Source organism: Microcaecilia unicolor, chromosome 2 (genome assembly GCF_901765095.1).
Source record: "Microcaecilia unicolor chromosome 2, aMicUni1.1, whole genome shotgun sequence".
Classification (NCBI taxonomy): Eukaryota; Metazoa; Chordata; class Amphibia; order Gymnophiona; family Siphonopidae; genus Microcaecilia; species Microcaecilia unicolor.
Genome location: NC_044032.1, coordinates 52,451,146 through 52,473,243, shown reverse-complemented (window position 1 = coordinate 52,473,243; position 22,098 = coordinate 52,451,146). Strand labels below are relative to the sequence as shown.

Below are 22,098 nucleotides of genomic sequence, written 5' to 3'. Positions count from 1 at the left end.
TCCTGTTTGCACTACCCTAACACTGGCCCTGATCAAAATGACTGTTTTTCCTTTCCTACTGTCTCAGTTGGTATCATGCACTCATTGATGTCCAAATTATGTTCTAGAAGTTAAAGACAAACATTAAGGCAGTTGAGGCAGCTCAGTGTTTCATTCACAGCCTCTGAATCGTTTAAAGCAGTGCGTCTCTGCCTTGCCCCAGGTACAAAATACGCACCTGTACAAAATATGTAAACTGCTTTGAATATAGTTGCAAGAACCATAGAAAGGCGGTATATCAAGTCCCATTCCCTTTCCCTTATCTGAGGACTGCCAAAATGAATTTGAATGACATATATTTCCATATATTTATAGGGTTACCATATATCCAGTTTTACCCGGACAAGTCCTCTTTTTGAGCACACCATGGGACGTCCAGGCCGGTTCTTCCAGCCTGCCTGTTTGTCCGGGTTTGCTGGTGGGCCGCAGGGTGTCCTCTCCTCTCCTACCTTATTGTGCCCTTGTGGCCGAGGTCACCGCTTGAAATCTTGGCAGCCATTCTGAAGCAGCGCCGGCAGCGAGTAGGAGCGGCATTGCCGGGCAGGAAGAGGCCACTAGATCACCAGGGCATGATAAGGTAGAGGAGAGGAGCACACCCTGAGGCTCACCAAAGCCTGCCAGCCAGTCTACCCGCTTACCTGCAAACCCGGACAAACAGGCAGGCTAGAAAAGCCCTCCTGGACGTCCTGCGGTGTTTTCAAAAACAGGACATGCCCGAATAAAACCGGACATATGGTAACCCTATCAATACATGGAAATATACATCATGCATATTCATTGTGGCAGTCCCTCAGATAAGGCCACTAGACCACCAGGGTACGATAAGGTAGGGGAGGGGAGGTGGATTATGGATGGAATGTGGGTAGGGGATGAGGGAGGCTTTCTTTGGGGGGGGATAAAGGTGACTATGTGGCATGGTGGTGGGGAGGGGACATGATAGGAGCGTGGTGGAGAGGGGGCGTGGCTATTGGTGCTCTCTTTTTTTTTGTCATGGCAAATATGGTAATCCTATGTATTGAACACTCAATGTATGCAATTTCAACTTCTACATATTCATTCGGAAGATCCTGAAAATGAGTGGCTAGATGTGTCTTTGGGAAACTGGCAGGTGAATAGGTTCCATGCCACATATTGTCTTCTCTGTGTCACAGAATCTATGACACTGCAAATGATGCACTAATCGATCACAGGCATTTCCAGACTTAACAGTTCCGTTTACTAAGCTGTGTTAACATGTTAAACATGCATTAACTTGAGTTAAGCAGATACAGGGTAACTTACAACAGGGCGCCAGGGATAAGAGGGTAAGCAGACACCTATTTCAAGCTTATTCTGTTCAGAAATTTACATGTACATGGTCAAGATCACTTACACCTGCCCTATAGCTGGTGTCAAGGGCTGCGGCTAGATGTTAAATGAACAATCCAGAGGGAAACAGCAACACAAGCCAAAACAACAAAAGAATGTAGTGTGGTGGGCCCAGATGGGACAACAACAGCAGAGCCTCAAACTGGAGGAAGCAAACTTTATTGAAGAACCTGGACATGGCTTGTGTTTCAGCTAAATGCCTGCGTCAGGGGTTGTATAGAAATAGCTTCTTAAAAATAACTCAAGGTGAAGGCATACAATTAAAAAATGTATAGTTTAACTTCTCTTATCGCTCATCTCCTTCCACTATAGCAAAAATGCTGAGGAATGCCATGCATGCTCCTTAAAGAATGTTCTACGGTCATGGTGTCCTTCAACAAACCTTGCTTTCTCCGGTTTGCGGCTCTGCTGTTCTTGTTGTCCTCTCTGAGCCCACACAGTGGAGTATTTATACAAGGTGTGTGTATTGCGTATGCACCCCCTGTCGTACCTGGCCCCCTGCTCTCCCACCTTAAAATCATCTTTGCTGCAGTCTTCATCCGGGCAGCAGCGGCACTCATAGACTGCCTGCGGTGACTTCCTCTCTTAACCGTACCATGCTTATGATGCAACTTCCTGTTTTGTGAAGGGCGGGACGGTTCAGAAAGGAAGACTAGGTGCAGGACGCAGGCAACCTATGAGTACCACTGCTGCTGCCCAGACAAAGACTGAAGCAGAAATGATTTTAAGGTATTGGGGGGAGGGGGGGGTGCCGGAGATGCACCCCCTGTAAAAAAAAATTCCTGGCTATGCCACTGGCCGAGCACACTACATTCTTTTGTTGTGTGGCTAGATGTTAGCCAGAATGTGCATAAATTATAGTATTCTATAACTTAAGGTTATTTTTTGATACACTGCTTATTTTATGCACTTATTTGCATGCTCCATCCATGCACACGCCCACCGGCAAAGTATGTGCCATAAAACATGGCACACACTTTTCTGCTAGTCAGTATTTTATAAGAGGCCACCAATGTGTATAAATGACTAGAATATGCCATTAGGTGTGTTTCCTGGCTGCCATCTAAAACCAGTAAATCAGCCCCATTGATAATAATGCAAGTTAACACGTTAATGCAGTTTAGTATACAGAGCCCTGTAACTGCAGACCTAACTGGATTCCTAACCATAAGAATTTGACTTTTCCTTTTTATTGTTTTCCTTTGTTCTTTTAATGTTAATAGACTGTAGGCCCAATATTTAAAGGATTTAGGGGGGGGGGGATTTATCAAAGGTTTGGTGCACATTGATTGAAATGAATGCACTCTACATGCTAAGATGCCTATTTATACCTACGGGCTTCTTAGTATTTAACATGCGCTAATTTCAATTAATGTGCACTAAAGTTTTGATGAATTCCCCCCTTATGCTCCTAATTTTGAGAGTTGTGCTACTAAATTGGCCTGAAAGTTTACTAGGGCTGAGTGCAAAGCTTTATACAGAAAATTTCAATAAACTCAAATTATGAGCATAAAAAGTGGGTGGTAATGGGTGGATTCAAGGCAAGAAAAAAAAATTAGAAGCTTAGCACTGATTTTCAGTACTAAGCCTCAATCATTTGCCTCATAGATCTAGGCAAACAGATGGCAGGGCCTAAATTTATGAGCATAAATTTAAGCTCCTAAATCAAAATGAATTCTCAGCAGAAGTTATGTGTCTAAATTTGGATGAAAATAGGGCACAAATTTGAGGGCTCAGCATTTTCTTTATTTCCTATTTGTTTACTTTTGTGGAATAAGCTTGGTCTGAGACCTTTTCAGTGTGGCTACATGCTCTGTTCTTCCCTGAATCCACTCCGGGTGTTCATGCTGACTTCATATAGAGTGATGTCTGTATAAGGTTCTAACAGCTGCTTCCCGGGGACACACATTGTGTGATTCAGAATGGAAAACTCAAAACCCGATCCTCAAAAATGCAAAGATGTCAAGTTATCCAGTTCCAGGCTGGAGATTTTTTGGCCAGTCCTGGAATTCTGACCAGCCCATCCTGGTGCATTAAGGGACCTGCAGCACTGATTTCAATGGGCAGGATCAGGCACTACAAATCCCATATTACTCTGGACTGGCCAAAGAATCTCCAGCCTGGAACTGGGGAACTCGGCATTTCTGGAAATGATATGAAATCAAGAGTTCAAAAGTGAGGAGGTTTCATGGTCTTCAGAATATTCTACAACTGTAAGTGCTGCCTTTAGCCAGTGGTTAAATTGGAAGCTCTCGGCTCATCAGAAGGGGCTACTTTTAATGATGCCAAACAAATCTTTTTTTTTTTTGGTTTCTAGGAGTAGTGTTCTGAATTACACCTCCTTTGTTTAAAAAGAAATTGTCGGACATGATCAGAAATATCAATGGATAAGATACATAACAAAAAAAGGGGGGGAGGGAGAAAGGGGTGGGACAAATGGTAAACGGGAGGACGGTATCAGTACAAGGGGAGGGAGGGGTTCTGGGGGGGAGGGGGAGAAAATGGGTACAAGTTGAATGACTAGACTAAACATCAGTTTTTACTGTTTAGTGTTCAGTATTGTGTTTGGTATGTTTTAAAGATGGAATGTGAATTTGTTCTGATGAGTCATCAATAAAATGTTGAAACAGAAAAAGAAATTGTTGGTTTTATGTGCATTTACAAGGCCTTGAAATCGGAGCTGCAATTCATGCATGCCCCTTATTAAAAGGCATTCAATGTGCAATCAACTCTGAAAAGTAAAACATTTCATTACATTCTGGTCAACATACTCTAAGTAATACATTATTAAGGGTCACATACTTACAGAGAGATTATCATTTTAATGTTATTGGTGCCTAAAGGAAGGCTACTGCACTACCATCTCTCTTTATGATACACATCTGTCTGTACAATTTCACCGGGATGTTCAGAAATACAAGCCCCATTGATATCGCTGAGTTTGCTGTCTGGCAGATCCTCGGGTTTTGTACACAGCTTTAGCGCCCTGGAGATGAAAACATCCAAGTCAAATTGAGACTCTGTTCCACTGTTGATATCCTCGGATTCCTCGCCAGTAGGAGAAGACGGCTGTCCATGACTTTGAATTTCCGGAGAAGGGCTAGGAGGGTACTCGAGTCTCGACTGAGTATTCTTTACCCATTGAGCAATCTCCAGAAAGAGACTGGATGGCTCTTTTTCAGGAGAGGTCTCTCCAGGGGGAGCAATAGTCGATCTTTTCCAGTGTGACAAGTCTAAAATAAGCTTAGGCTCTGAGTAGTGATGTGGCTTATTATCCCTCCACAGCAGTTTGTCTAAATAGGAAGGTGATCCCACTTTATAATCGCACGATCTTCCGTAGTCTGCTTCAAGCATACGATCCACTGAAGAATGAGACTGTTCCGAGTACCTTTCTGAGCTGCTCTGAGAATACTTGCGTGGATCAACCTGGGCTTCTTCGGCAAAGGATTCTGAACCAGCCCGAGGGTCTCGCTGTACCTCACTCGCGCCATGATATCTGCCTTGCCGCCACTCTAGATCTGTAGACAGGTTAACTTGGTATCTAGAAAATTAAAAATAATATATAAAACTATTGTAGGGCACAGGTTAGATTATTCTGCCAAGACAACACAAATCTTTCTAATACTAAAACATCTCTTTTCAAGTGAAGAAGTTTGCCCCACTAGGGGGTTAATTCTATAAGGAGCTTAGCTGAGATTGGGTGGCAGAGCCGGTGGTGGGAGGCGGGGCTGGTGGTTGGGAGGCGGGGATAGTGCTGGGCAGACTTATACTAGATTATAAGCTCTTTGAGCAGGGACTGTCCCTCTATGTAAATTGTACAGCACTGCGTAACCCTAGTAGCGCTTTAGAAATGTTAAGTAGTAGTAGTAGTAGTTATACGGTCTGTGCCAGAGCCGGTGGTGGGAGGCGGGACTGGTGGTTGGGAGGTGGGGATAGTGCTGGGCAGACTTATACGGACTGTGCCAGAGCTGGTGGTGGGAGGCGGGACTGGTGGGTGGGAGGTGGGGATAGTGCTGGGCAGACTTATACGGACTGTGCCAGAGCCGGTGGTGGGAGGCGGGGCTGGTGGTTGGGAGGCGGGGATAATGCTGGGCAGACTTATACGGTCTGTGCCAGAGCCGGTGGTGGGAGGCGTGGTTGGGAGGTGGGGATAGTGCTGGACAGACTTATACGGACTGTGCCAGAGCCGGTGGTGGGAGGCGTGGCTGGTGGTTGGGAGGCGGGGATAGTGCTGGGCAGACTTGTACGGTCTGTGCCCTGGAGAGGACAGGTACAGATCAAGGTAGGGTATACACAAAAAGTAGCACATATGAGTTTGTCTTGTTGGGCAGACTGGATGGACCGTGCGGGTCTTTTTCTGCCGTCATCTACTATGTTACTTATATTTAGGTGTAAATGCTGGTATTCTAGTTGTTTACAGGTGTACGTGAACACATCTGTGCATACATCAGTGGTTTCTGGCTATGTGTTACTCTGTAAATATGTATCAGTATTCAATGGTGCTTACTTTGGAGGTGGGGGCTCATGTGGCAGGGGTTTAGGCAGAAAAGGAAAAAAGGAGGACAGGTCCCTCAAGTAGGCGTGAGCCATAAAACAAAAAAGTGACGTGAACTCAAAGAGGAAATTAAAACATAAAAGTCTTTCTCATAAAAGGCATGTAATGTAAGAGTCTATATAATAAAAGGCATAAAAACGACCCGACACAGACATGTTTCGGCAGCAAGGCCTGCCTCAGGGGTCAAAACCAATCTCTCACGTGATGGTGACAAGACTCGATCTAAAGGAGAAGTGAAGATTCTGGCCGCTAAAATGCCTTGTGAACCCAAGTCGAAAATCGCTCTGCAAAACAAACACCGTCTTGCCAGCAAAAGCCGATGACGTAATAAATGCAGTAAGGAGTTTAGGCAGGGCGCTGGCAGGGTGCACAGTTATGCACATTGGGCCCGATATTTAGGCAGGGCGCTGCCAGGGTACACAGTTGTGCACATTGGGCCCAATATTTAGCCAGTGGCAATCAAAATTTTGCTGGCCGCCACCAGCGCTAAACCTGGAAATTCAAGGTCGGGCCATGTCTGGGCACTGGCATTGAATTTCTGAGTTTATGGAGCTGGCTAAGGCATAGCTGGTTAACTGCAATATTTGGCACTTTACTGGCTATGGCTTACAGCATAAAGGTAGGACTGACTTTTATGCGGTTAACCTGGCCAGTTAAATGCTGATACCACCCTTGGAATGCCCCCAAAATAGCTGGTTTGGCACTAGCAGGTGATTTGACCAGCCAGGAGCTGTTTCCAGCCAGTTAAATTGCTTTGAATATCGACCCCATCAATTAAAAAATACTATAATCTATGCATGTGTTTTCACAGTCTAGGTGCAAGCATTTACATCAGCTGTATGGTTGGCGTGTTTGTGCTTAACATATAATTGCATATTTGAGTTGTGCTAATAATATACTATCAAAAAAAGTGGGTACAAACTTTACTTTATAGAATAGGCTTCAAACAGGTACATTCTTATCACCTAAAAGTAGGCACACTGCTATAGGATCAACATCTAAGGGTCAATGTCAAATGGGTCGGAGTCCAAGAAATTGCCATGGAAAGGACTTTGCAATGACTGACTCAAATCATGTTGTATCTGGGGCCAAAAAAAAAAAAAGCTAAGAATATGAATGCAAGGTCCATCTAATCTCATCCCCCACTCCTCTACCTGATTCTCCAGGTTTACCCTCACTTCCCAACCACTAAGGTTGTTCGAAGCTTGTCTTGTGCTTTCTTAACTCTGTTGGGTGGGCCTGGGGTTTTAACATGAGGACAAGTACGCTAAACAGTACCCACATGACTGAACTCTGTAAAATATTATTTGCCTAAAGGAGCTATTATTATGCATCAGGGGCTTAGCCAGACAACAGATTTTGGGTGGGCCTAGGCAAGAAGTGGGTGGGCACCGAGTGTTCTCTCCCCCACCAAAAACATATCTCAGCTGGCAGGAAAATGCATCTTTCCACCTTGGCAGTCTGCAGCAGGCATGTGCTGAAAACTGAGCATGCGCAGGTCCCAGTATCGTGGAGAGTAGCATTTTCGTTACCATCAGGGGGAAGTCTTCAGCTGGCAGAGCTTGAGATCCCCACCAGCTACCGCTAAATGTGTGCTACTGTTGGGTGGGCCTGAGCTCTAAGTGGGTGGGCCCCGGCCCACCTGTGGCTACGCCACTGTTATGCATAAAAACCAATTAAAAGTCCCTGACAGAGACTATCCTACCTCCTACTGCCACTAGGTAATGAAAACAAAATATGAAAATTATCAAGTTGAAAGCACATCGGTGTTGCTACATGGTAGCATGGAGAGCAAATGTCAATTCGATGCCACCCCAGTCAAAAGCGCCATAAGCCACCCAAACCTGTGTCTCTTCCTTACCACTATCACTGCAGCCTGATTCTGTTCCAAAACCAGCATTGCAAAAACAAGGTGCCACATCCTGTTCCTGTGCTTCTGGGTATGAGCTGTGATGTCATGGTGATGACATAGCAATGGTGATGACACATCACCCAGGGGAGGGGGGATGTGCATAACGGACACTACTCTATAACTCGTGTGCACAACTTTGTGCACTGAGGGCTAGATTCTATATATGGCCCCGGAAAAATCCACACGCTAGTCGTATTCTATAATTATGCCTAAATTTTATAGAATAGACTTGAATTTCCACGCGGTATATAGAATAAACTGAGTAGCTCACCATGCGACCAAATTTGGTCATGTCCATTTAGACCACATTCTACTTGGTGTAAATTCTGACACCTAAATTAATAATGCACATAAGATTTTAGAAATGCCCATGCCCTGCCCATGGTCATGCCCCCTTTGCAACTATGTGACTTAGAATTTTGGCGCACCACATTATAGAATACACTTAGCGAGTTCTGCGCGTAAATCTCAATGCCAATTAGTGCTGATAATTGCTTATTAACATCAAATTAATAGCGCTGAATAGGTAGTTCACCAATTAAGTTATGCGCATTGTTATAGAATATGCTTCGGTTTCCGCAGGGATTTTCAGGCGCCATATATAGAATCTGCGGGTAAGCGTAAAATAGTGCATGCAAGTTTATTGAATGATGCACTATGTGCTTCCACAAGCATAGGCGGAATGGGAATTTGAAAGCTGATGTTTGCTGAAATGGGCTTATGCACAGGAAAGCATTTAATCCCTGCTGTAGTATTTTGAACTATAGTCCATTTCTTAAAGTTTGATGGATGTTTGATGCTCTCTGGAATGAAATGTCTGATGAGTTCATAGAGGCATGGTTTAAAGAAGATTATTGGACATGTTCTTTACATCAAAGGGAAGTATAACTTTCATACGAATCATTCAAATGAATAGCAGGTGCTTTTGATGAATGTTTATTGGACATGTTAGTGGAGGAGAAACCTAGTGGTTAGTGCAGCAGACTTTGATCCTGGGGAAGTGGGTTCGATTCCCACTGCAGCTCCTTGTGACTGTGGGCAAGTCACTTAACCCTCCATTGCCCCAGGTACAAAATAAGTTCCTGTATATATGTAAACCACTTTGAATGTAGTTGCAAAATTCCACAGAAAGGTGGTATATCAAGTCCCATTTCCCTTTCCCTTTAAAGGTTTTGAAAGCGCAGCAGTTTACACCTTAAACTTCACGAGCAAAAAAATGTTAAAAATAATATCTGTCTTGTGCACATGAAAAAGCATGTGATGGTTCCTGAAGGTCTTTGGATAAAACCCTCCTATGTGCTGCCACATTTCACTATTATCATCTTCTATGGTTCCTTTCGTCTTCCTTGTTAGCTTTTTGATAGTTTCATGCTCAGTAGATTTTTATAAGAATATGTATCACAAGGCCCATTTTAGATAGAATGTAGAGATCAGAACTGAAGTGTCCAGGTTGGGATATGTAAAATTCCAGTAGTATTTTAGAAAATGATCTGCCCATATAGAGCCTTTAATAAAATGCATGCAGAAATGCACAAGCATGCAGTTGAATGTACAGGAGGAGCATCTAATTTACAACTATAAATATAGAAACTAATCAGTGGAGGAAACTCTGCAACCTACACATAGTAACATAGTAGATGATGGCAAAGACCTGTACAGTCCATCCAGTCTTCCCAACAAGATAAACTCATAGCATAAGGTATGATGCGATACTATGAGGTGCGAAGGTGGTAGAATGAGAGGACATGAAATGAGATTGAAGGGGAGCAGACTCAAGAAAAATGTCAGGAAGTATTTTTTCACGGAGAGACTAGTGGATGCTTGGAATGCCCTCCCGCGGGAGGTGGTGGAAATGAAAATGGTAATAGAATTCAAACACGCGTGGGATAAACATAAAGGAATCCTGTTCAGAAGGAAGGGATCCTCAGAAGCTTAGTGGAGATTGGGTGGCAGAGCCGGTGGCGGGAGGCGGGGATAGTGCTGGGCAGACTTATACGGTCTGTGCCCTGAAGAGGACAGGTACAAATCAAAGTAGGGTATACACAAAAAGAAGCACATATGAGTTTATCTTGTTGGGCAGACTGGATGGACCATGCAGGTCTTTTTCTGCCGTCATTTACTATGTTACATATGTATACTTGATCTTGATTTGTCCTTGCTATTTTCAGGGCAGACTGTAGACGTCTGCCTGGCACTGGCCTCGTTTTTCAACTTCTGAAGTGGTCATTGAAGCCCCACTCCAGCCCATCCAGATCTTTCCAGCCACAATCAGTGCACAGACATTAGAAGTCTGCCCAGCACTGGCCTTGTTCTCTAGCTACTGAAGTTGAGTCTGTTCAGCCATCATCAGGGCACAGAGCATAGAAGTCTGCCTAGCACTGGCTTTGCTTCCCAATTGCCTTCTATACAGTATTCCTTTGTGTTTATCCCACGCATTTCTGAATTCCATTACCATTTTCACCTCCACCACCTTCTGTGGGAGGGCGTTCCAGGTATCAACCACTCTTTATGTGAAAAAGTACTTCCTGACATTATTTCTGAGTCAGTCCCCCTGCAACCTCAATTCATGTCCTCTAGTTCCCATCTCTGGAAAAGGTTTGTTTGAAGATTAATACCTTTCAAATATTTGCCTTGGAGGAGGGATGCCTTCTAAAAGGACAACATCACCCTGGTGAAGCTGGAAGTAATCCTGTAGCCAGGACCAGCCCACCAGGGGATGCAGTATCCTCTCACACTGAGGATGCGTCTCCAGGAGCTTCTCCCTAGGAGGGAAGGGTTAGGATAGCTATTGTAGCTGGTGATTCAATTATTAGGCATGTAGACAGCTGGGTGGCTGGTGGACTTGAGGATCACCTGGTGCGAAGGTGGCGGACCTCACGCATTACCTAGATAGGATTTTAGATAGTGCTGAGGAGGAGCCAGCTGTCTTGGTACATGTAGTTACCAATGACATAGGAAAATGTGGAAGGGAGGTTCTCGAAGCCAAATTTAGGCTCTTAGGTAGCATTTTCTGAAGTGCACCCCGTTCCATGCACAGGGCCCAAGAGACAGGCAGAGCTTTGGAGTCTCAATGTGTGGATGAGGAATTGGTGCAGGGAGGAGGGATTCAGATTTGTAAGGAACTGGGTAACATTCTGGGGAAGGGGGAGCCTATTCCATAATGATGGGCTCCACCTTAACCAGGGTGGGACCAAGCTGCTGGCATCGGCATTTAAAAAGGAGATAGAGCAGCTTTTAAACTATAAACTAGGGGAAGACCGACAGTCATTCAAAAGCGGATGTTTCGGAACAAGGTATCTTTCAAAGATATCACCAAAACAGGGAAGATAGGGTATCCTGATAGCAAGGTTGCAACAGAGATTATATAGCAGACCAAGGGGCTCATTTTCAAAGCACTTGGTTACTATGGAACTTTGTAAGTCTAAGTGCTTTGAAAATATGCCTTTATGTGTCTTTAAATAAAAAGCAGACAAAAGATTGCAAATTATCACTGTCAACCTCTGAGCAAGATGTAAATAGGAACAACAAATATAGCTTGAAATGTCTATATGAGAATGGCAGAAGCCTAAGAAATAAGATGGGAGAGTTAAAATAAATTGCACTAAATGAAAAGTTAGATATAATAGGCAACTCTGAGGCCTGGTGGAAGGAGGATAACTAGTAGGACACTATGATATTCGTGATAGGGTGGATCGAATTGGTGGAGGGGTGTTATTGTATGTTAAGGAGGGCCTTGAATCAAACAGATTGAAAATTCTGCAGGACACAGAAAACACATTGAAATTCCATGTGTAAAGGGGAAAAGGTTAGTGACAGGAGTGTACTACCATTCACCTGGCCAGCATGAACTGACAGATGTAGAAATGTTATCAGAAATTAACATCGGAGCATGCTAGGGAGGTAAAATTGCTTGATGAAATCAAGGACTGCTTTATGGAACAACTCATACAGGAGCCAAACAGAGAAGGAACAATTCTAGACCTAGTCCTTAGTGGAGTGCATGATCTGGTGCTGGAGGTAATGATGCTGGGGCCGCTTGATAACAGTGATCATAATCAAACATATAAACGGCGAGTGACCGACTCACTCGCAAATGCGCAGTAGAGACTTCCCTCTCTGTCCCGCCCCCGCGTCAATACGTGATGACGGGGGGGGGGGGGGGGGACAGAGAGGGAAACTGCGCCACCGAGGTTGCTACCGCTCCCCCCCCCACTCGAAGTCGCTGCTGTCGCCGCCACCCCTCCACCCGGCCCGGGCCCTCTCTTCCCTTCTGAACTTACACATCCATTCGCCCAACGCAGCAATGCACATCAGCTGAGTTGCCACTTCCTTCTCTGCCTGTGTCCCGCCCTCGCTGACGTTACGTCACAGGAGGGCGGGGCCACAGGCAGAGAAGGAAGGGCCCACAGCAGCTCAGCTGATGTGCCTTGCTGCGTTCGGCAAATGGATGTGTAAATTCAGAAGCGAAGAGAGGTCCCGGGCCGGGTGGAGGGGTGGCGGCGGCGACTCCGAGGAGGGTGGGGAACGGTGGCGACCTCGCGGGGGGGGGGGGGGGGGGGGGCAATACCAGCCTGTTTTTATGGGCTCAACGGCTAGTATGATCATATTTGATATAAGCTCTGGAGTAAGTACACAGAGGAAATCCAATACATTAGCATTTAACTTTCTAAAAGGAGATTATGATAAAATGAGAAGAATAGTGAAAAAAAACTTAGAGGAGCAGCTGCAAAGGATAAAAATTTGCATATGTTCCATTTCATAATGAGAAATTTGAATTTTGGTGGGATAGATTTTGTTAACTGCACAGTCTTTGGACAGCTCTAGGATCACTTTTTTTTAAGCTCTATAGCAGCAGCAGTGAGTGTTATAAGACACTAATGTTGTACCTGTCCCAGTTTGAGATCTCGCTCTGGCTGGCTTCCATCAGCAGAATGTCATCAATCTCATCCTCAATCCTGAATGGATGCTGGGAGATCGGCTCGTCCTCAGGGCAGGAATATGGGGACATGTAGGGATGCTGCAAAGCTACCTCTGCCGTTAACCGATCCATAGGGTTAAAGGTCAATATCCTCTCCAGGAAATCAATAGCTGTGAATTGCAAACAAAACAACATATTCAAGTAAATAATCAGTGGAATGGCCAGTGCATAAAATTATATGGATATTTTATCAATGTGAAGGATAACTGTATAACAGTGTGCCCATGTTTACATACCCCTTGCAAACGTAAATGCACAGAATACAGCACAACACCTAAGCGCTATTCTGCAAGGTTACACGTAAGTGGCATGGGGGGAATTCTATAAATGATGTTCTAAAATGTGTGCCAAAAAAATAGACATTAAGCCTGGGATTCTATGTATCACACCAAGATTCCCGCATGGAAATTGAAGCATATTCCATAACCATGAACGTAACTGAATTACAAGATAATCAGCGCTGATAATTGGATGTTAACCAATTATCGGCACTAATTGGCATTAATTAGAATTTACACAAACCACATGCTAAGCATATTCTGTAACGTGGTGTGCGTAAATATAAGTTGAATAGTTGAAAAGTGGGCATGATTATAGGCATGGAATGGGCATTTCTAAAATCTATGTATGTTGTTATAGAATACATCTGCTCTGCACTTAACTTAGGCATTGAGATTTACACCAAGTTTTACTTGGCGTAATTGCCCACTATTAAATTTAGTCGCACGGACCGGTGCTCGGCATATTCTATAAATTTAATGGAAATTTAGGCTTATTCTGTAAAGTATACCTAAATTAAAGCATACTTTATAGGATACACTTTGATTTCCACTCATAAATCTCGAAGTAATATATAGAATTTAATCCTAAGGGCTTTCTATCAGGGGCATAGCCAGACAACAGATTTTGGGTGGGCCTAGGCAAGAAGTGGGTGGGCACCAAGTGTTCTCCACTCACCACCACCACCAAAAAAATATCTCAGCTGGCGGGAAAACGTTTCTTTCCACCTTAGCATTCTGCAGCAGGCATGTACTGAAAACTGAGAATGCGCAGGTGCAGGTATTGTGGCGAGTAGCATTTTTGTTACAATCAGAGGAAAGACTTCAGCTGGTGGAGCTTGGAATCCTCACCAGCTACTGCTAAAAGTGTGTTACTGTTGGGTGGGCTTGAGCCCTAAGTGGGTGGGCCCTGGTCCACCCAGGCCCACCTGTGGCTACGCCACTGCTTTCTATAAAGGGCGACTGCCATTTATAGAATAGCTCATAACGCTGATTCCCATGCCTTAGGCACCAGATCTACACCTGCTGAAACCTGATGTAAATGCTGGCGCCCAAGTTAGATGCACTGAGCCCATATTCTAGAACTTTGTGTGCAACTTGTCGGAACGTCTTTGACACACCTACGGCCACGCACCCTTTTCAGTTACACACTAGTAGAGTTAGGCACCATGCCTTATACATTTTAATGAGTGCCAATTAACTTCAATAATTGGTTGTTGGCACCCTATAATTAATAGGTAAGGGCTCGTTACTCAATAAATTTGAGTGCACATCTTGGGTGCCTGCACAAATTTGGGCCTACAAATCTGAGTGTCATATATAGAACCTGGGGAATAGTGCGTAGCTGTAAGGGGGCGTTCACAAGGTGGTTCATGGGAGAGACATGGGGCGGGGATACAGAATAAAGTTCTGCACACCCTTGATGGATTTAGGTACCCACAGTTACCCCAGGACTATGGCTGGTGTAATTACGGGCACCGAAATGTAAGGCGTGCTGATACTGGATTATGCTAAGTGCACTATAATAGAATCCGGGCATCCAGGTGTTGTTATACAATAGGTTCTCGCTGCACAGCAGCAGCACCCCTAAATAGAGGTGTCCACTTATAGAATTGCTCCCATAATGTCATATGGATTCTCAACCGGGCATTGCAATCAAGCCTGAACATAGCTATACCTCCTATTTCTGTGTTCAGTTTTACATACACAGCAAAACTTTCGTCACCCTCTGTATAACTTTTAGTCCCACGTCCAAATCCCGCCCTATTTAACTGCATAGCTTTTGGCTATTTATTTATTTATTGGAATTTATTAACCGCCTTTATGAAGAGATTCGCCCAAGGCAGTGTACAGCAGGTACAGTTTAATATAAAACATACAATTAACATCCAATCTCATATCTCATATTCACCTTGCAGTTCAGAGCAGGGAACAATAAATAAGGAAGCCAGAACAATCCTCTGGGCAAAAAACAAGGTTGATCAAAGAGAATTATATACTATTCTGCAGTACAAATGTCCGAAACAGTATTGTCTTAACTTTTCTCCTAAAGATCAAATAAGATTGAGATGACAAAAAGATGCCAATAAATTCCTTCCAGTGTCTAGCAAATTCTATAGCCAGATCTATCTGGCAATTGTTTTTTTAATAGGGTTATCCACATCCTTTTCAACAGTGGATCCTGTACAGGGACGGTTTTATCTTTGCTGCTTACCCATAACAATTTTGATTGCTTTTAAGACAATTCATCTCTCCATTCAGTGATGTTGGTGAAGTTAGGCATGACTTTATTTGAAGGCTGTGCACATTGCTAAAAACATTTTTGCTCCATTAACATCAATTCTGCAGCTAACAAACCTAGGGAGATGTTTCATGCACTCTCTGTTAATTAATGAGACCTTCCTGGAAAGGCTCAGAATAAAATTATCCGAATGTGGACCTTTCTGGCATCTCATTTTTTGCACTAAACAGAGGACTTTAATTTGACGTCAATTACTGGGCCCCTTTCTGATTACAATTCGTGTGTATACAATGCAAAGGATGCTGGCAATAATTAGAAGCTGGACAATACTTTTGATACTTTAATTCTGTTTCTAAATTTTGACTGCAGTGCTATTGGGGATATTGTGTTCAACACATAGTAGTACGGACCAAGGGCGTAGCCAGACAGCAGATTTTGGGTGGGCCTAGTCAAGAAGTGGGTGGGCATCAAGTGTTCTCCTACCCTCCCCCCTCCCCCCCCCCAATGCGATGAGGCCAGTATCAGCAGCTTAGGAAGCTTAGACTGCTGAAGTGGAAAGCAGTGTTTCAGCACCATCAGGGGGAGGTCTTCAGCTGGCGCAGCTTGGGATCCCCACTAGCTAGCACTAAATATGTGCTGCTGTTGGGTAGGCCTGAGCCCTAAGTGGATGGGCCCCGGCCCACCCAGGCTCACCTGTGGCTACGCCACTGGTATGGACCCTGCTGTATTGTATTTATTGAAGGGGGTTTATGAGAGACTGCTATACATTTCAAGTTTACCTCACTTATTGTATTTAGTTTATTCCTGGTTATTTTACTATTGTTATGCTGTTAACAAAATTGTAAGTTTTATGTTAAACTGTACCAGCTGTACTCTGCCTTGGATGAATCTCTTCATAAAGGTGGTTAATAAATCCCAATAAATAAATAAACTGGTTTGTAGGAACTGGTTAATGCCTTCTTAAGTCAGAGAAGCTTTCTGCCCTCCTTAAAAGAACATAACGTGGAGGGGCATAATCGAACGGCGCCAGCCAACTCTGTGGCTGGCTCTGCAAATGGGCGGAGCCAACCATATTTTCAAAAAAGATGGCTGGCCATCTTTTTCTTCGCTAATACGGTTGGCCCTGGCTAAATGTTTGAGATGGCGATAATGGAAACTAATGCCAGCGATCTCAAACCCGGCCAAATGAAAGGCATTTGGTCGTGGGAGGAGCCAGCATTTGTAGTGCACTGGCCCCCCTCACATGCCAGGACACCAACCGGGCACCCTAGGGGGCACTTCTAAAAATAAAATAAAAAAAATAGCTCCCAGGTACATAGCTCCTTTACCTTGTATGCTGAGCCCCCCCCAAATCCCCCCCCAAAACCCACTACCCACAACTGTACACAACTACCATAGCCCCTAGGGATGAAGGGGGGCACCTACATGTGGGTACAGTGGGTTTTGGGGGGGATTGGAGGGCTCCCATTTACCACCACAAGTGTAACAGGTAGGGAGGGGGATGGGCCTGGGTCCACATGCCTGAAGTGCACAGCACCCACTAAAAACTGCTCCAGGGACTTGCATACTGCTCTCATGGAGCTGGGTATGACATTTCAGGCTAGCAAAAAAGTTTTTTTTGTGTTTTTTTGGGTAGGAGGGGGTTGGTGACCACTGGGGGAGTAAGGGGAGGTGATCCCCGATTCCCTCCTGTGGTCATTTGGTCAGTTGGGGCTCCTTTTTGAAGTTTGGTCGTTGAAAAAAAAGGGACCAAGTAAAGCCAGCGAAATGCTCATCAAGCCTGGCTTTTTTTTTCCATTATCGGGCGAAGCCGGCCATCTCGTGAGCACGCCCCCATCCCACCCCCCTCCTGCCTTCACTACCCTACTGACATGCCCCCTTGAACTTTCGCCGGCTCCGCGACAGAAAGCAGTTGAACCCAGCTAAAATCGGCTTTCGATTATGCTGATTTAGCCGGTTTCAGGAGATCGCCGGCCATCTCCCGATTTGTGTTGGAAGATGGCCGGGGATCTCTTTAGAAAATTAGCTGGATAGTAACATAGTAAATGGCCTGCTACGACTATTGAAAAAAGTTGTTTTTCAAATTAGTGAGTTTCTAGAGGATCAGGGAAAGTTTGATTCTGGATAAGCAGGATTTAGGTAGGTTCGGTTACTGAATCAGCCTCAGCTGCAGTTATTCTCATTTGGGCAAAATTCATCCAGTATTACTTCTGATGTTGGAACTACTAAGTGCTTCTGACTTGGTAGATTATGATCAGTTATTACTGAGATGTGTGTACCTGTGTTGCAGGAATTGAGATAGGAATTTGTGATACTTCAGGAGTCAGACAGCACACACCAGTATGAGAGAGAAATCTTCTTTATTTGCCAGCAAACAAAGCAAGACATCAGTTCTAGCTCTCTTCTCTTTCTCTTAGCTCTCTGGGTCTTTCTCTCAGCTCTCTGTGTCTTTGTCTCAGCTGCTTCTCTTCTTATGCTGTCTTCTCCTTCTTCTGTCTGTTCCTTCTGTCCTTCTCTTTCTTCTGAGCTCCTTCCTTTCTTTCTGACGTAAACTGCTTCTGCTCCCACTTAAATAGGGTCCTAAGCCCTCCTCCTAGCCTAGCCCCCTTTACTCCCAATTGGTTAAGAAACTGATTGGCTACCTTGCCTCAACCAATCATTACTTTTGAAATATCAGTTACATAGGTTCCAGACATCCTAAACTGACCTGTGACCTGGGGCCCCTCATGCCAGACATTTGGTCTCCAGTCTCTTACATTTCTCATTATGATTGATGTCTCATCTATAGCTTAAACTGGATTCCCTTAGAGACTAAGAGGCCCCATCTAACATTGGTTATTCTCATATTCCTAATCAGCTTCATACTACCTACTAACTAAACTCTGGCATTCATTAAAGAGGTCAAAAGTCAGGCTTACTTAATAGCATACAGATATACTTTCAAAACTATTCCTACAGTTACCTATAATTAATCAAGGAGAAGAGAGCTGACTAGTTCTGACCTCTTCACCTATCAGCTTATACATTGCACCAGCCAGAACTATGGCTAAGTCAAACCATATGTTGATCTCCTCAACTGCAGTCTTAAACAGCAGACAAAGGATCATTTTAAAAGTAACACAGAGTTGAACAAACATCCTACACAGAATTATTAATTTACACAGAATACAACATATTCTAAAGTAAGCATTCTTATAAGACATATCTAAACATCAGGAATATCTAGAATTATTTAGAATCTAACTATTTCCTTATAACAAAATCTACATATCAAGAACTTCTGAAATAGTATTTCAGCCTTTTAAACTTCAGCATGTCTGGCTCATTCCTTTGTTCATTCATAATAGTTTACAGCTGTGCCAGCATTTAGCAATCCATCCCTCACAAGGGTCTTTCTGACCTTTCTGACCCAGCCCGGCAAGACTTTCAAATAATATGAACCATCTGGCATTCCTTCACTTCAGTTGCAAAGTAAAAAGTTAGAATTCTAACTTCAAGCTTTTAACAGAATTAACCCTTCATATGATTTCTTATATATATAATTATGCCATGGCTGCCTCATTCCCCCCTTTGAGACTAAAATCAGCTTATGCAGAGATAAGTCTCACATCTCAAACTCTGGAGATTATAGTGATCCTAATTAGGAATAGACTTGTGAATCACCATTACCCTACTTGTTAAGGTCCGACGGCATACTGCCGAAGCACATGAGGCCAGGAAACAAAACAACAACCCTGCTAAAACTAAGACTATTAGGGAAATGAACAAGGGACGTATCCAGGAGGTCAATGACCACCACCAGGAGGTAAGGTCTAATCCTCCTCGGTAATCTTCCACATTAAGACTGGCCAACTGTAGGACTTTATCCATGGCATGCCTAACTACATGCGTCCTATTTATGACAATAGTACAGCACTCTGAAGAATTTAACACTGTGCAGAGACCACCCTGGGCTGCAAAGAGATAGTCAAGGCCCATACGGTTATATCTAGAAACTATACTTAATTCATTAATTTGATCCTGCAATGCATTGACTACCACGTTCAGCTCATGAACTAAAACATGGAGTAGGGATTGAAGTCTCCGGGTAGCCATACCTAGTTCAGTAATACCCGCTACCGGGCCTCCAATTGGAATCCAGGCCGTGGCAGAAAGGGCTACAAGTCTCTTTTTAGTCAGAGGATAAGTAGAATTAATATACTGGAGGGCTAATTCAATCGCCTCATCCTCTGTGGCAACGGAGGAGGGTAAGGACAAAGCCTCTCGCTTAGAGCGGTGCGGGGATAGTGGCTTAAGAGGAATAACTTTAGGAAAATAATTCAAGGTTACCAATACACAAAAATCATATGTGGAGGGAAGAATCATGTGGAGGACATTATCACAGAGCCAGTAATGACCAAGGAGAGGGCGACGAAAGTTCCCAATAAATGTAGGCACAGGATGGAGATTAGGATGCCCATAATGCGAGCCCCTATCCCAGGGGGAACGAAGAAGAAATGGAGACTTTGTACACCATAGGTGCCAATCCCCAATTGTAACAGACCGCTCATATGATGCAACCCCTTCATCCCCCGGGGACTTATGAAAGTAGAAAATAGGATGGGACACTATAGTCTTCTCAGTAGTATAGTTAGGAGCCAGATAATCACCTTGGTCATAATCTACAGGTATGGTAGTAGGGCACATAGGAGTACCTGGAGAAACTACCCACACAGGTTCCTCCTTCTCTGGGAGAACATTAGTATAGTTACAGGGAATGGGAAGAACAGTTGAGATGCTTCTTGTTAAACAAAACACTCCAGAAGCTGGATAGGGAGACGTAAAAACTGGCCTTAGAGAAGAGTCAGAGGGGGAAGTAGCATTATAAAAGGACCACCAAGTATAATCCTGGCTCCAAGGGCCTGAACTCGAAAAGTAGGGAGGTATAAGAGCTGGGAGTTGCACAGGGACAGGAACAGCTGGGACATCTGTAGTATAAGGAGAAAATCGGGAACACACAATACAAGGGGAAGTAATCTTTGCCTGGCTAATTAGTTCCTGGACTGAGTGTAACCAAAGGTTGGAGCGAGTTGGGGTATTAGGAACAAGGAGGCAAGGAGTAGAAAACAACAAAAGCATCCAAACTACTAACATTTTCTTTCTTCCTAATCTAAAACAAATACAGCAAACTAATTAAGCAATAATATTTCAACAGTCTGTGCTAATCACAGATTACTCTAATATAGTGTTCTCAGTCTTTGAGTTCTTATACCAGTTGGGATAGACCCTCAACTGACAAGGATCAAGCTCTCAAATTCCAGGAAAGCCAGAATCCGGCAAGAAAGAGTCTCAGTATGAAGCCGAAGTTCAGCCGCTCCTGCAGTATGCAGTTGACCCTTCTTTTCAGCTAGTAGATTCTTTGGTTCGGGTCAGGCGCAACTTCAATGGCTCCGCTGGATCTCTTTCTGCTCTCCACTGTCTAGGCTCCGTCTGATCCGTGCTGGGCTCAGTCTGGTCAGCAGACTTAATTCGAGACCAATGGACCCATGGAGTAATCCCTGCGACCTTCACAGCTGCAGGGGTAGAAAGCAAAACAGTAAAAGGTCCTTTCCATCGGGGCCCCAAAGGCTGGAGCTTCCAGTCTTTCACCCAAACTCTATCCCCTGGCAGGAAGGAATGTACCTGAGCCTGGAAGGGGACAGGGTTTATTTCTCTCACATAAGACTGAAGCTCAGAAATTATCTTCCCCAAGAGGGCTACCTGCTCCTGCACCTGGGCAGACCCTAAAATCCCTATGTCTCCCTTAATTCCCTGTAAAATGGCTGGGGGCTTCCCATACACAATTTCAAAGGGAGAGAGGGCTGTTCCTTTAGTTGGGGTGCATCGGAGGCGGAAGAGGGCTAGTGGCAATGCCTGTGGCCATTTCAATTGGGTTTCCTGACAAATCTTTGCTAGGCTATTTTTCAAGGTTCTATTTGCTCGCTCAACCTGCCCTGAACTCTGGGGACGATAGGCACAATGCAATTTCCAGGTAATGCGCAATGCGCGGGACAGGGCCTGAAGTGTAGCTTCAACAAAGGCGGGACCATTATCTGAACCTATGGCAAGGGGCAGTCCATACCTGGGGATGACATCCCTAAGGAGAGCTCGAGCTACTTCTGTGGCTTTCTCAGTGACTGTAGGATATGCTTCCACCCACCCAGAAAAGGTACAGACCATGACTAAGAGGTATCGGAACCTACCACTCCTGGGCATTTCTGTGAAGTCTATAACTAGGGACTCAAAGGGTGTTAGTCCTCTAGACTGAACTCCTGGTGGAATACGGGGTCCCTGACGGGCATTATTCTGGGCACAGAGAGTACATCGGGCAGAGGCAGTGGCAACCAGACTATCCAATCCTTCCAGCACCACTACTCGATTGAGTAGGCGGGCTAGTGCTGTTTTCCCTAAGTGTGATAGGTCATGAGCTTGAGACACTACAGGCCAAGCTAGGTGGCGTGGCACCAGAACTCTGGTATCAGGGAGATGTAACCAGCCATCAGGTCTCCTTACTGCACCTTCTTCTTGAGCCCATTTCTCTTCCATTTGGGTATACATAGGTGTCCATTCTTGCAGTCGAATTTGGAACAGGGGGGTCACAGTACTTGCTGGGGGTCCTCGAGCAGCTTCCTTGGCCACCCGATCAGCATGGCGGTTCCCTCGGGCCACTGGAGTATCTATTCTTTGGTGTCCCCTGCAATGAATAAC

General features: G+C 44.5%; 1 protein-coding gene across 2 annotated transcripts in view; it reads right to left on the bottom strand.

Annotated features, from left to right (window-relative positions):
* Positions 1-3,981: 3,981 nt before the first annotated feature.
* Positions 3,982-22,098, bottom strand: part of MAPK4 (mitogen-activated protein kinase 4) — a 246,339-nt gene continuing 228,222 nt past the window's right edge. For both annotated transcript variants that reach the window (XM_030192943.1, XM_030192944.1), the window contains 2 exons: positions 12,761-12,962; positions 3,982-4,948 (listed from right to left, as the gene is read on the bottom strand). In XM_030192943.1, coding sequence (XP_030048803.1) covers positions 4,264-4,948; positions 12,761-12,962 — 887 coding nt within the window. In that variant the 3' untranslated portion in view covers positions 3,982-4,263. The remainder of the gene's footprint in view (positions 4,949-12,760; positions 12,963-22,098) is intronic.